Raw genomic sequence first — 14,760 nt, 5'->3', positions numbered from 1 at the left:
GCAGTGTCTGAGGCCAGCCCAGGGATCCAATTCCTGCTTCCAGCCCAGATCCTTTTGCTGGCAGAGGAGCTGTGGGTGAGGTGAGAGGAGCTGGGTTTGGGCTCTCAGTGGGGTGTGAAGGCTCCTCATGGCAAACAGGAGATTGCCTGGAAAACTGACGGTGGGAGGGCAGGAGTTCTCCTCTGCAGTGGGAGCAGGAGGTGTTTCCATCCATTCCCCATCTCTGGGATGTGCCTGTGCTCTGGAGGCTCACAAGGAAAATAAAACTCGGCCAAGGCACCTTCCCACCCCCTCACTGGGTGATTTTTCCCTGCACACTTCCAGAGGGATGTCAGGAGAGGAGCAGGAGTTCTGCTCTCCAGGGGCAGTGGGGATGATCCTGGTGTGCCTGCAGGTGAGGTTTGATTCTGTGTTTCACCAAAGCAGCAGCACGAACAGGAACAGATTCCCAGGGATGTTTTGGATTCCATTTCCATGGCTGAGCTGCAGAGAGAGCCCAGCTGAGCTCTCATCCCCTGGGAAGGCCAGGCTGGGTTTTGGGATGATTTTATTTCTCTTTCTCCATCCTTTTGCTGTGAGCAGGGGACAGGAGGTGTCCTTGTCATTGTCCCGTGGGAATGGGTTCCTGGAAGAGCAGGGAAACCAAATCCCTGAGAGTGATCCCAGAGCTCCTGCAGCCCGGGAAGCTGGGCTGGGCTCCCCACTGCCCATCCTGGATCTGCTGGACAAACTGGGGGGCTTGGGCACACCCTGGTACCCAGGGCAGCATCCCCTCTGTTGCCAGGCAACTGCTGGGATGTGCAGCCGGCTGGGGCTGCTGCAGATGTGGCCACAGCTGGCAGGAGAGCAGAGAAATCCCTGTCCCATCCTGAGCCTGCTCCTGTCCTACACCTCAGGTTAAGCTGAGCTTTACCAGGCCCAGCTCATGGAATCCCTCCTTAGGGCTTAGGGTGGCATTAAGAGCAGTTTTGACTGGTAAAATGTTCAGCTCTGGTTTAGGTTTCGTTCCATGAAAATGGGAATATGCAGGTTGGGAACAACGCTTCTCTGGTAATAATTTGGATTTTGCATCCTTACTTACCCAAGCCTAGGGATGTTGGCAGTTGGGTTTAGTGTTCCTGGGAATGCAGGTGGCCAAGAAAAGTTGGAGTCTTGCAGGTTTGTGAGGTCACACTGGGGTCAGAGGAGTTCTGATATTAATTAGGAAGATTTAATCACATACCCAGGATGCAGCTGAACTCTGGAATTCCAGCTCTGCTGAATCAAAGAGCTGGGTGAGAAACTGGCCAGCTCCTCAGCTTTTCTTTGGGATTTTCTGTGGGAATTTCCATGCCCAGGTTATTCCTGTCCTGCTGAGGATTAGGACACTTCATCCGTGATGAGCCTGAGGAGTGCCAGGGGATTAAGGAGCAGCTCAGGGCTCTGCTGAGCCGGATTTACAGCAAGTGCCCATTTGGGAATGAAGGGCTCTGACCTCCTGGAATGAGGCCAGAAGGGCTGGGAGAGCTGGGAATGCTCCCCTGGAGAAGGGAAGGATCCAGGCAGAGCTCAGAGCCCCTGGCAGGGCCTGGAGGGGCTCCAGGAGAGCTGCAGAGGGACTGGGGACAAGGGACAGAGGGACAGGAGCCAGGGAATGGCTGCCAGTGCCAGAGGGCAGGGATGGGTGGGAGATTGGGAACTGGGAATTCCTGGCTGGGCTGGGATTGCCAGAGCAGCTGTGGCTGCCCCTGGATCCCTGCAGTGCCCAAGGCCAGGCTGGAACACCCTGGGATGGAATGGGATAATCCTTACTGTCCCTTCCCACCCAAACCAGTCTGGAATTCTGTGATTCCCCAAAATTCTGCTGAGTTTCTTCTGAACATGCTTTTATTTCCTACCCCCACCCTGTGCTGCTGCAATTTCCACATTTTCAGCCCATGAAAGAGTCAGAAATTACCCCAAGTTTCACTAAAGAATTAAATTCCCAGCACTGGTGGAAAAATACAGCTGAAGAATTGGGACTTTGCTGTATCCATGTTTATTTTACCTTGCAGGGATATTGGGAAGGGGAATGAAGAGGTTTTCAGGGAGCAGTGATGAATTCTGTGTCTCTGAGCCTCAAAAAATTCAATATTGGTCATTCTGGGCATGGCCTGGCTGTGGGGATAGCCAGGGGCTGGGGGGGTTACAGGAGAAAATCCTGAACAATTGGTTTATATCCACAGAAAATTGAGATTTTTAATCCAGGGAAAAGGCAAATCAAGGATTGGAGTCTGGAACTGTCATTCACTTGGATTTGCAGCCTCCATAATTCCCCCCCAGCATTGTGTGGGGTCAGTCCTAGGAAATGCTGGCAGGTTCCTCAGTTTGCCTCCTGTTTCCTACCCCAAATCCTGCTTTTCCTGCTCCCAGCCCTGCAGGTTTGGGGCAGGAATTTCCCTTGGCCTTGCTGCAGGATAATGGGGTAAAATTTGGTTTACTCAAGGAAGAGGCAGTTCAGAACCTCTGGATTTTTCCCTTCCTCCTCTTCCTGCAAACCTTGTTAGGTTGAATTTCAGTTAAAATAAATCTTATTTTGGGGAACATTCTTCCTTTTGGAGGTTTGGAGGAGGGCCTTTTATGGAATCACAGAATCCTGGGATGTTTTGGGGTAGAACTGACCTTGAAGTGACCTTATCTCATTCCATGGGTAGGGAATCCTTCCCCTGTCCCAGATTGCTCCAGGCCCTTCCAGCCTTGGGCACTGCCCAGGATGGAGCATCCACAGTTTTGCTGGGAAATTTGGTTTTTTCTTCCTCATATTTTTCCAATAATGAAACTGTTCCCCATGACCACTGTGGAAATGGATTGTGTTACCCTGGAAAAGCAATTCCTGGAATTTTAAATCAGTGTCCTAGGAATCTCTCAGCTGGAAGAGCCATTGGTTGATATTTAGGACAGATGGAAATTGTTATTAATGAGGAGTTGATGCAGAAATGCTGCAAGAATAATTAAATAAATCATTTATTTAATTTATTTAAATCATTCCAACTCTTCCATCCCTTTGGCTCAGATGAAAAAGAATTAAAATGGATGGAAAATGGAGAGATCCCACTTGGGAATGAGGAGCTGAGGTGGGGAGGACAAGGAAGTTAAAATATGCATAAAACTGAGAAGGGATTTTTAATTACAAGAAATTTCTTTATGTTTTTGGAAATATGGAAAAGTGATGGGATTTTCTTCTCTTTTTCTATTCCAGGCACTTGGAGAATTATCCAGTGGTTCAGTGCTGAGGGAATTCTGTGGGAGCATGGCTGGAGCAGGACACGGAGTCTGGGCACAGAATGCAGGCAGTGATGGTGAGTGGGGGTCATTAATTACAGAGCTCTAATTACTGATTGCAGCCACAGGGGGGGAGAGCATGGCATTCTGGAATGGTTTGGATGGGAGAGACCTTAAATCAAATCCCATCCACCCAGGGACCCCTCCCACTGTCCCAGGCTGCTCCAGCCTGGCCTTGGGCACTGCCAGGGATCCAGGGGCAGCCACAGCTGCTCTGGCAATCCCAGCCCAGCCAGGAATTCCCAGTTCCCAATCTCCCACCCATCCCTGCCCTCTGGCACTGGGAGCCATTCCCTGGCTCCTGTCCCTCTGTCCCTTGTCCCCAGTCCCTCTGCAGCTCTCCTGGAGCCCCTCCAGGCCCTGCCAGGGGCTCTGAGCTCTGCCTGGAGCCTTCCCCTCTCCAGGGGAACATTCCCAGCTCTCCCAGCCTGGCTCTACCCTTTGGGGACCTGGGTATGGAGGCCTTACCTTTAGCTTTGTTTTCCAAACTCCCTCATTCAGGCAGGAGCCCACACCCTGGCTCAGTGACTCTGCTGCCTTTTCCAAGGAATCTTTGGTGCTCACGAGGTGGAGTCCGAAATATTTTGGCAGGATAAAAATTCAGTGTTGAGAAATCTAGAATCATTATTTGAGGAAAATGCACATTTCAGTGTCAAACAATGGTCAGTTAAAGGAGGACTGTCCATGGATCCATGAGAATCTCCTGCTGCTTTTCCTCTGCCCGCAGCGGGCCGCTGCTCCCTGCCTGCGCGGCGCTGTGCCGCGGCACTGTGACCCCGCTGCGCTCCCGCGCTTGCTGGGCTGCGGAGGCGCTGCCAGGAGCCATGAGGAGGTTTGGCTACTGCCGGGTGGTGCTGGCCACCTCGCTGCTCTGGGTGCTGCTGGACGTGTTCCTGCTGCTCTACTTCAGCGAGTGCAACAAGTGTGACGACAGCAAGGAGCGCTCCCTGCTGCCCGCCCTGCGCGGTGAGTGCTGCTCCCGGCCCCTCCCAGCTCATCCAGTCGGGGTTTGGGAGTGTTTGGCCTCCTCTGGGTGTCTCAAAATGGCTTTTCCCAGCGGAGGGAATCCCAGGAGCTGCAGGATTTAGCGTTGCTTTGGTGTTGTCTGAGTTTGTGTTGGTGTTTCGTGGGGTGGTTGGGGTTAAAACGGACCTTAAATCCCATTCCATGGTGTGGGACACCTCCCACTAGCCCAGGCTGCTCCAAGCCTTGTCCAATCTGGCCTGGGACATTCCAGCCTCTTTGTGAAGGTGCCCAGAGAAGCTGAGGCTGCCCCTGGATCCATGGAAGTGTCCCAGGCCAGGTTGGATGGGGCTTGGAGCAGCCTGGGATAGTGGAAGGGAGCAAATCCAGGGGGTTCGATCGTCTTGGAATGAAACTGGGTGTTCTTGGATGCAGAGAGGGCTGAAGGCTCCCAGAGGAGCAGGGAGAATGGGGGTTGGATTTCCAGCATTCCTTGTGGAAAACCAGCAGCTTCCCTGAGGATAAATCCAATTCCCAAGTGCTCAACACACCTTCTGCTGTTGGGTTTTCCAGCCGTTATTTCCCGGAACCAGGAGGGCCCGGGGGAGATGGGCAGGGCTGTGCTCATCCCCAAGGAGGAGCAGGAGAAGATGAAGGAGCTGTTCAAAATCAACCAGTTCAACCTGCTGGCCAGCGACCGCATCGCGCTGAACCGCAGCCTGCCCGACGTGCGGCTGGACGGGTGAGAGCCTGGGGGGGATGGGACTGGGACCCCATCCTGGGGGGGAACAGGGGCTGGGACGCCATCCTGGGGGGGAACGGGGCTGGGACCCCATCCTGGGGGGGAACGGGGCTGGGACCCCATCCTGGGGGGGAACGGGGCTGGGACCCCATCCTGGGGGGGAACAGGGCCTGGGACCCCATCCTGGGGGAGAACGGGGCTGGGACCCCATCCTGGGGGGGAACGGGGCTGGGACCCCATCCTGGGGGGGAACGGGGCTGGGACCCCATCCTGGGGGGGAACGGGGCTGGGACCCCATCCTGGGGGGGAACAGGGGCTGGGACCCCATCCTGGGGGGGAACAGGGGCTGGGACCCCATCCTGGGGGGGAACAGGGGCTGGGACCCCATCCTGGGCTGGGAACGGGGCTGGGACCCCATCCTGGGGGGGAACAGGGGCTGGGACCCCATCCTGGGCTGGGAACGGGGCTGGGACCCCATCCTGGGCTGGGAACAGGGCTGGGACCCCATCCTGGGAATGGGCTTGGGGGCTGGGACCCCATCCTGGGGGGGAATGGGGCTGGGACCCCATCCTGGGCTGGGAACGGGGCTGGGACCCCATCCTGGGGGGGAACGGGGCTGGGACCCTATCCTGGGGGGGAACGGGACTGGGACCCCATCCTGGGAATGGGTGGCTGGGTGCTGAAATTCCATCCTGGGGTGGGATGGGGGCTGGAATCTCATCCTGGGGTGGAATGGGCTGGGATGGGCTGGGAGCTGAAATCCCATCCTGGGAGTGAGGGGACTGGGATGGGCTGGGGGCTGAAATCCCATCCTGGGAATGAGGGGACTGGGATGGGCTGGGGGCTGAAATCCCATCCTGGGAATGAGGGGACTGGGATGGGCTGGGGGCTGAAATCCCATCCTGGGAATGAGGGGACTGGGATGGGCTGGGGGCTGAAATCCCATCCTGGGAATGAGGGGACTGGGATGGGCTGGGGGCTGAAATCCCATCTCTCCCAGCCCTGCCATGGCAGGGACACCTCCCACCATCCCAGGCTGCTCCAGCCTGGCCTTGGGCACTGCCAGGGATCCAGGGGCAGCCACAGCTGCTCTGGCAATCCCAGCCCAGCCAGCAATTCCCAGTTCCCAATCTCCCACCCATCCCTGCCCTCTGGCACTGGGAGCCATTCCCTGGCTCCTGTCCCTCTGTCCCTTGTCCCCAGTCCCTCTGCAGCTCTCCTGGAGCCCCTTCAGGCCTTGCCAGGGGCTCTGAGGTTTTCCTGCTTCCTCCCCTTCTCCAGGTGGGCACCCCCAGCTCTCCCAGCCTGGCTCCAGGGTCAGTGGGATTCTGTGGGAATGGGATTCCTCATCAGGGCCCCAGAAATTCCTGATCCCATTGCTGTATCCAAGCAGGACTGGCTCCCATTGCACCCCTGCCCTGGGACTGATGGTTTAATTCCAGCTGATCCATGGGATCTCACACACAGAGTTTCATTTCATTCCCGTTCCATCCTGGGTTTTCTGTCAGGGGATGTCCCTGGATTTCCAGGGTCCTGTTGGAAATGGCCAAGCTGGAGATTTTAATCAGAGCCAGCTCTAATTAGGAGCTATTGATAGACCTTAATCCCAGCTTAACTCACCAGGGAAATGCCTCATTTCATTCCCAAGGATTTTCTCTAGCGAGGGAAGAAATCCATCCTCAATCTTTTCTGGATGAGTGAGGCTGCAAGTGCCATTCCATGGATTGCTGGAGCATCCTAATTGGATTTTCTCCTGGAGATTGCAGCTGGAATTGGCTCCTGGGTGTGTTCCAGTGCTTGGGAACATCCAGGGCTGAGCAGAAACATTGGGATTTTTGGAACAGCTGCCAGGGTTAAATATGGGGCTGAAGTTTTGTGAGGATTCTCCAAAGAAAAAAACATTTGGATGTGATCCTGGGTGGGGGGAAGGGCTTGGGAAGGAGCAGTGCAGGGGTGGCAATGGATTTGTGGGAAAACTCCCTTTAACTGGGAAAATCTTTCCCTCAGATCCGTGTTATAGGGCAGGAATTCCTGATTGGATTTTGAGCTGAGACCAAAATTTGGTATTCCTGAAGTTCAGCCCTCAGGGGAGGGAAAACTGGTTTATTTTGGGATAGCCGCCCCTGATGCATTTGTTCTTCACCAGGACCTGTTGGATTTGGTGTTTTTCCAGTTCTAAGTCTTGGTGGATAAAAAATTCCTTCTTTAGAGGTTGGGAAGGTGCTGGCACACATTCCCAGAGCAGCTGTGGCTGCCCCTGGATCCCTGGCAGTGCCCAAGGCCAGCTGGAGCACGTGGGACAGAGGGATGTGTCCCTGCCATGGCAGGGCTGGGATGTGATTCCAGTCCCTTCCATCCCAGCCCATCCTGGATTCTCTGGTTCCATGGATGAGTGATGGCAGTTCCCATCACTCCATGGAATATCCCTGAGCACTGGAATGTTTCTCATGGGCGTGGACACCCTGGGATTGTTGCAGTTCTCCTTTATTCCGAGGACATGTGAAAATTTCCCTTCCAGAAGCACAGTCCTTGTCCTCCCTGCCATGTTTTCCACGTGGGCTGCAGCTGCCTTTGCAGCAGCCGTTTGCATGGGAGATATAATTGGAAAAGAGGAGCTGTCAGCTCCTTAATTAGTGTGAAAATCATGGAAAACAGATTTTCCTCCCTGGCAGCCTAGGAGGGGCCCCCAAGACATCCCTGGATGGAGGAGAAAACAGATTTTATTTAAGGAAAATTGTTCCAAAGGGGATTTTTTATGTCCTTTATTCCTGGGTTTGAGGGGCTTGGAATTGCAGGAAATGCTGGAGCAGTTTGGATAAAAGCCCAGATAAACTCAGGGTTATTTTGCAGGGATTTTTTTTTTTTCTAAGGGTGATTTTTCACCCTTGGAAGGGCCCTCACCTCCTTCCCGTGGTATCTTCTCCCAGAGAATCTGCAGGAAATCTGGGATCCCACATTTCCCACAGACCTCTGGAAATGGGATTTGAAGGCTTTGGTGTGCATGGATTAACTTGGAAAAGTCCATGGCACTTTCCCATTTTTAAAGGATGTGCAGGTGCCCCACATTCCTGGTTTTCCCAGAAATACCTGAAATAATGGAATGGTGCTTGGTTCAGCTGGCAGGGTTTGGTCCTTGAGTGAGAACTTTGGGAAAGCAGGCAGGATTTAAACATTCCTGGTGGATCAGTCCTGGGTCAGCTCTGCCTTTCCTTGGCAGCTCATCCCAGACCATTCCTCATGTGCTCCAGACCTCCCTGGAGCCAAATCCACCTGGGAATTCCTGATTAAACAGCTCAGGGCTGGAATCAGATCCTGGGGTTGAGCCCAGTCCTTGCTTGGAATGTCAGGAATGGGAGAGTGGGATCAGCTCAGCCCCTTCTCCAGCCTGTGTCATGTTCAGAGCAGCTGGAATTCCAGTCTCTGGCTCCCCAGTTCGTTCCTTAATTCATCCCATCAGCTTGAAATGTGGCAGGGTCCCCCTGGAGCAGAGCCATGGCTGCTTCCAGGCCCCTTTTCCATCCTGCCTCAGAGCCACTGGAATTCCAATCTCTGGCTCTCCACTTTGCCCCTTTAATTCATTCCTATCATTTTGAACCACCTGGATGTGGTACCTCTCTCTTGGAGCAGTGCCTGGAAGGGGCTTCCGAGCCCCTTTTCCGTCCTGCCTCAGCCTAAGAGCGTTTGGAATTCCAGTCTCTGGCTCTCCACTTTGCCTCCTTAATTTATTCCTATCATTTTGAACCACCTGGATGTGGAAGCTCCCCCCTGGAGCAGAGCCATGGCTGCTTCCAGGCCCCTTTTCCATCCTGCCTCAGAGCCACTGGGATTCCAGTCTCTGGGATTTTGCCTCCCTAATTCCTGCCCCATCCCTGGGAGGGGCAGCAGTGCCTCCCAAGCCCCTTTTCCATGCCAGGAAGGCACGGCTCTGCCCCGGGCTGTCCCTCCCGTGGCCTGAGCCCCTGTCCCTGTTGGCTGGGCAGGTGCAAGAGCAAGGTGTACCCGGAGGAGCTGCCCAACACCAGCGTGGTGATCGTGTTCCACAACGAGGCCTGGAGCACGCTGCTCAGGACCATCCACAGCGTGCTGGAGCGCTCCCCGCCGCGCCTGCTGGCCGAGATCCTCCTGGTGGACGATGCCAGCGAGAGAGGTGGGCGTCCCACCTCGTCCCACCTTCCATCCCCTCCTCCTGCAGCCCAGGCAGGGCTGGCAGGGTGGTTCCCAGCCGGCTCATCCCTCTGCAGCTCTCCTGGAGCCCCTTCAGGCCCTGGATCAGATCCAGCTCAGTAAATTTGACATTCCTGGAAAGGTCAATCCTTTCCTTCCTGTCTCTCTACCCTCCTCATTCCATTTCCTGAATATCCCCACTAAATCATTTCCATGGAATTCCAGAATGGTCTGGGTTGGAAGGGACCATCTCATTCCAAGTCTGCCTTTATTGCTCCTCTCGGTGCTTCATTTCCTTCATTCTTCACTTTTTTTTTTTTTGCCTTTTCATTTCTGTTTTGACCCCAGACTTTAAAAAGCAAACTCTGCCTGTGAAACTGGGACTCCCTGAAGAAGGAATCCCATCAAGTTCCTTAAATGGAATCAATGGAATGAGAAAGGATCCTGGAGCAGCCCAATGGCAGACTCAACCCTGCAGCCACTCCATCCTTCAGTTCTGCCCCATGGAGCATTAATTGAACCCTAATTACTCCCTTAATTTCCCTGCTCATTAAGTGGCTTAATGATTCCCTGTGCCAGAAGGTGGAGGAGGATTTGAGCCAAGAAATTCCCATTTTTCCTAAAAGCATGCAGAGAGCTCCAATGGGGAAATCCATCAAAAAAATCCTTTTTTTTTTTTAACTGAACCAGCAGCAGATTGCCCAAAGTGTCTTTGTTTTGTGGTTGCTGGTTCATTCCAAGGAAAATTCCCAAGATATTATCCTGGAATCAGGGACTGCTTTGGCTTGCAAGGGACCTTAAAGCCCACCCCCAGGAGATGCTCCAAGCAGGGAGGTTCTGTGACCACCTTGGAATAAAACCTCCCTAAAAATCCCATTTTCCTTCTGTCCCGCCCAATTTGGGCAGAGTTTTTGAAGGCCTCCCTGGAGAACTACGTGAGGAAGCTGGAGGTGCCCGTGAGGATCCTGCGGATGGAGCAGAGGTCGGGGCTGATCCGGGCGCGGCTGCGAGGGGCGGCGGCTGCCAAGGGCCAGGTGATCACCTTCCTGGATGCCCACTGCGAGTGCACCCTGGGCTGGCTGGAGCCCCTGCTGGCCAGGATCAAGGAGGACAGGTGAGCAATTCCCAGCTCCAGAGGCGGGGATCTGCTCCAGGCCTTTCCCTGAGCAGTGGGAATTAAAGGATTCACTGAGCTGGAATGAAGATAACATTGAATAGTTCTTGAATCCGCTGCTGTTTGTATCAAAATAAACGTGGGAGCAGCTTTCCCAAGGTCTGGATCTCTTCCATTAAAAGGAAAGTTTCTCCCTGTTTTTTACCAGGAACAACTTCTCTCTCTGCCCCCTTGAACTCATGGAAATTTGCACCCTTTTTATTCCTTCTCTTTTCTTGTTTCCCCTTTTTTCACCCCTTTTCCCATCTTTTTTATTTCCTTTTCCCCATTTTTCCTCACCTTTTCCCTCCTTTTTTTCTTCTTCCCCTGCCTTCCTCCCTTTTTCCTCTTCCTTCTTTCCCTCCATTTCCCTCTTCCCTCTGATTTTCTGCATTATTCTCCTTTTCCTTTTTCCCCTTTCCTCCGTTTGCCTTCTTTCCCCTCTTCCTCCTCTTTCCTCCCTTTCCCCCTTCTCCCTTTTTCTTCCTTTTCCTCCCTTCCCCCCCTTTTCTCCCTCTTCCCCCACTTTTACTCTATTTTCCCTCTCCTTTCCCCCTCTTCTTTCCCTTTCCCTCTTTTTCCCCTCCTATTTCCCCCTTTCTTCTCCCTCCTTCTTCCCCCTCTTTTCCCCTTCTCCCTCAGTTTATTCCCCCCTTTTTCTTCCCCTTTTTCTTCTTTTCTTCCCCCCTCTTTTCCTCCCATTCCTCCACCTTTTCCACCTTTTCCTTCTCTTTTTCCCCTCCTTTTTTCCCCTCTTTTCCCCTTCTCCCTCATTTTATTCCCCCCCCTTTTTCTCCCCCCTTTTCCCCCTCTTTTCCTTCTTTTCTACCCCTTTCCCCCTCTTTTCCTCCCATTTGTCCCCCTTTCCCACCTTTTCCTTATCTTTTTCCCCTCCTATTTTTCCACCTTTTTTCCTTGTTTTCCCCTTCTCCCTCATTTTATTCTCCCCTTTTTCTCCCCCCGTTCCCCCTCTTTTACTCCCATTCCTCTCCTTTTCGCACCTTTTTCCTTCTTTTTCCTCCCTTCTTCCCCATCTTCCCTCGTTCTTTTTCCCTTCTCCCTCATTTTATTCCCCCCTTTTTCTCCCCCCTTCCCCCCATTTTCCTTCTTTTCTCCCCCCTTTCCCCCCTCTTTTACTCCCAATCCTCCCCCTTTCCCACCATTTTCCTTCTCTTTTTCCTCCCTCTTTTCCCCTTTTCCCTCATTCCCCCCTTCCCCCCCGCTTTTCCCCCTTCTTTTCCTTCTTTTCTCCCCCCTTTACCCCCCTCTTTTCCTCCCAACCCTCCCCCTTTCCCACCTTTTTCCTTCTCTTTTTCCTGCTTTCTTCCCCATCTTCCCTCCCTCTTTTCCCCTTCTCCCTCATTTTATTCCCCCCTCTTTCCCCCTCTCCCCCTTCCCTCCCTCCCCTGCTCCTCCCACCGTGCCCAAACACCCCCCTGACCCCCAAATTCCCATTTTTCCCCAGGAAAACCGTGGTGTGTCCCATCATCGACGTGATCAGCGACGACACCTTCGAGTACATGGCGGGCTCGGACATGACCTACGGGGGCTTCAACTGGAAGCTGAATTTCCGCTGGTACCCCCGTGCCCCAGCGGGAGATGGAGCGCAGGAAGGGGGACAGGACCCTGCCCGTCAGGTCAGTCCCAAAATCCCCCCAGATCCCAAAATCCCACTGCGGGATCCCGGGCGGAACCGCAGGGAGAGCCTGGCGTGTCCTCGCTGCTGCTGCTGCGGCCTTGGGTCAGCCCCATCCCGTCCCCTTCCCAGGGAATGCCAAAAGATTCCAAATCTTCAGCAATTCCAAAGATTCCTGCCTGTTCAGCTCCAGTGTTCAGGGATTCCAAAGATTCCTGCCTGTTCAGCTCCCTCTGTTAATTTGCTGCAAACAGATTTTTAGTCCCCTTTTTTTCAGAATTTAAGACTGATATTCCCAGGGATTTCTGAGCATTTTTGAGCTTTGAACCTCAGTGATTTGCACTTAAGCTGATCCCTTCAGGAATTCCAAAGATTCCTGCCTGTTCACCTCCAGTGTTCAGGAATTCCAAAGATTCCTGCCTGTTCAGCTCCCTCTGTTAATTTGCTGCAAACAGATTTTTATTCCCATTTTTTTTCTAATTTAAGGCTGATATTCCAAAGGATTTCTGAGCATTTTTGAGCTTTGAACCTCAGTGATTTGTGCTTAACCCCATCCCATCCTCTTCGAAATATTCAGGAATTCCAAAGATTTCTGCCTGTCGATCTCCCTCTGTTAATTTGCTGTTAATGGATTTTTATTCCTTTTTTTTTTTGGGATTTAAGGCAGATATTCCGAAGGATTTCTGAACATTTTGAGTTTTGAACCTCAGTGATTTGTGCTTAACCCCATCCCATCCTCTTCCAAATATTCAGGAATTCCAAAATTTCTGCCTGTTCAGCTCCCTCTGTTAATTTGCAAATGGATTTTTATTCCCATTTTTTCAGAATTTAGGGCAGATACTCCAAAGGATTTCTGAGCATTTTTGAGCATTGAACCTCAGTGATTTGCACTTAAATTCCTGGTTTATTGCTTGGAAAATGGGATTGATAACAGAGCACCCTGAGGGAAAAATGATCCGAGAGCATGTCCTGACCTCCTCCATTTAATTTGTGGAATCACAGAGTGGAACAAAACCTCTTCCAAAATTGCAAATGGAGCTGAAAAGGGAACAAATGGAATAAATTCCTGGCCATGGGATGTGTGCTCAGCTCCAACAGCTGCTAGGGCTTCCTGCAAAATTCCAAAAGAGACTAAAAAAGAGTTCCTGAGCGGATGGAATGGATTTAAATCTGGGAAGGGGCAAGAATTCCAAGCCTGCAGGTGGAGGGAAGGACAGCTCAGGGATCAGTCCAGGCAAGGGAGGGATGGCAGGGCAGGAAAAACCTTCCAAAATTGCTTTCAAAATTCCCATTTCTGTCCCTGATTGTCCTGGCAAGGCTGGAATCGGGGAAGGGCAGATTTGGGGTTTATTCCCAGGGTTTGGGGTTTATTCCCAGGAAAAGCAAGCAGGCCCTGGCTGTCAGAGCCAAGGGAATTGTTTTCCTCCTGATCCAGAATTTCCTTTCCAGGCCAGCAGCTCTTGATTAAAGCTCAGGTGTGCATGGAAATTGGGAAAATGAATTATCCTAACGAGCTGCAGGGCCTTGCTGAGCTCCATCCATCCATCTTTATTTCCTTACCTTGAATTGGAGCTGGGCTCAAAATTAGTCCCAGCTCAGACACTGAATTGACTCTTTAAAACTGATAAAGCAAAATATAGGGAGTTTGTTGGATTCCTTTCTTTCTCCCATCAGTTTTTGGCTGGAATTTTGAGGGATTCTCTGGATAAAATGGGAGTTGGGAAGCAGAGGGGGCAGAGGGACAAATGTCACCTGTGCCACAGTTGTCACAAAGAGCTGAGAGTGAAGACTTGGTGCTTCAAGTGGGATTAAGTCCAAAACCTCAGGTTTTAGTCCAAGAATTTCAGTCTTTGGTGTCAGAGAATCCCAAAATCATGGGCATTTCCAGGCATGGCACAGCCCACTTTTGTGGAAATTTCCATGCTTTTCCCTCAGTTTTCGAAGCTGAAGGCACTCCAGGCTGGAATTAGAAATACTAAAAATATGGACTGTGGTCCAGGAAATGGTTTGTATAAATTAGGGATTGAGAGGGAAAAATATGGGATCAAATCCTAGGAAAAAGGCAAGATCAAAAAATAGAAAAAAGGACAAGATGAAATATCAGGAATGTGTTGGGATCATGGAGTTTCCTGGGCTGGAAGGCACCCACAAGGACCATCAATCCAACCCCTGCAAGACATCCCAAAAATCCCCCCCTGAGCCTGGGAACATTTTCCAAATGCTCCTGGAACTCTGGATATTATATTACTTATTATCTTGATATTATATTAATATCTTGGTTATGAATAATTAGACTTGGAGTTGATTGCAGTTAATGAACCCTGCCTGGGTGATGAACAGCAGGGATTGATGTTGATCCTGGTGCCAATCTTTTATCCCCAGAGATGCCCACAGTGGTCTGGTTTAGTGGGATTTTGTGCTGCTGGAGCCCTGCCTGGGATGGGATTCCCGGGAAAAGCAGGATGAGGTGATGCCATGGGATGGGATTCCCTGGGAAAAGCAGGATGAGGTGATGCCATGGGATGGGATTCCCTGGAAAAGCAGGATGAGGTGATGCCATGGGATGGGATTCCCTGGAAGAGCAGGATGAGGTGATGCCATGGGATGGGATTCCCTGGAAAAGCAGGATGAGGTGATGCCATGGGATGGGATGGGATTCCCTGGGAAAAGCAGGATGAGGTGATGCCATGGGATGGGATTCCCTGGAAAAGCAGGATGAGGTGATGCCATGGGATGGGATTCCCTGGGAAAAGCAGGATGAGGTGATGCCATGGGGAGCTCCAGGGCTCCTTTTGCCTCTCC

The 14,760-nt window shown here is 52.2% G+C and overlaps 1 protein-coding gene across 1 annotated transcript in view; it reads left to right on the top strand.

The window, feature by feature from the left end:
• Nucleotides 1–3,234: 3,234 nt before the first annotated feature.
• Nucleotides 3,235–14,760, top strand: part of GALNT13 (polypeptide N-acetylgalactosaminyltransferase 13) — a gene marked incomplete at its 3' end in the record, with an annotated part of 32,719 nt that continues 21,193 nt past the window's right edge. Inside the window, 7 exon segments of the mRNA XM_084209125.1 lie at nucleotides 3,235–3,317; nucleotides 4,028–4,266; nucleotides 4,837–5,005; nucleotides 8,986–9,152; nucleotides 10,076–10,283; nucleotides 11,788–11,902; nucleotides 11,904–11,959. Coding sequence (XP_084065251.1) covers nucleotides 4,125–4,266; nucleotides 4,837–5,005; nucleotides 8,986–9,152; nucleotides 10,076–10,283; nucleotides 11,788–11,902; nucleotides 11,904–11,959 — 857 coding nt within the window. The 5' untranslated portion in view covers nucleotides 3,235–3,317; nucleotides 4,028–4,124.

This window comes from Fringilla coelebs (assembly GCF_963513975.1).
Source record: "Fringilla coelebs genome assembly, chromosome: 7".
NCBI lineage: Eukaryota > Metazoa > Chordata > Aves > Passeriformes > Fringillidae > Fringilla > Fringilla coelebs.
Note: the sequence above shows the minus strand (reverse complement) of the source record. Positions and strands in the feature narration are given on the sequence as shown.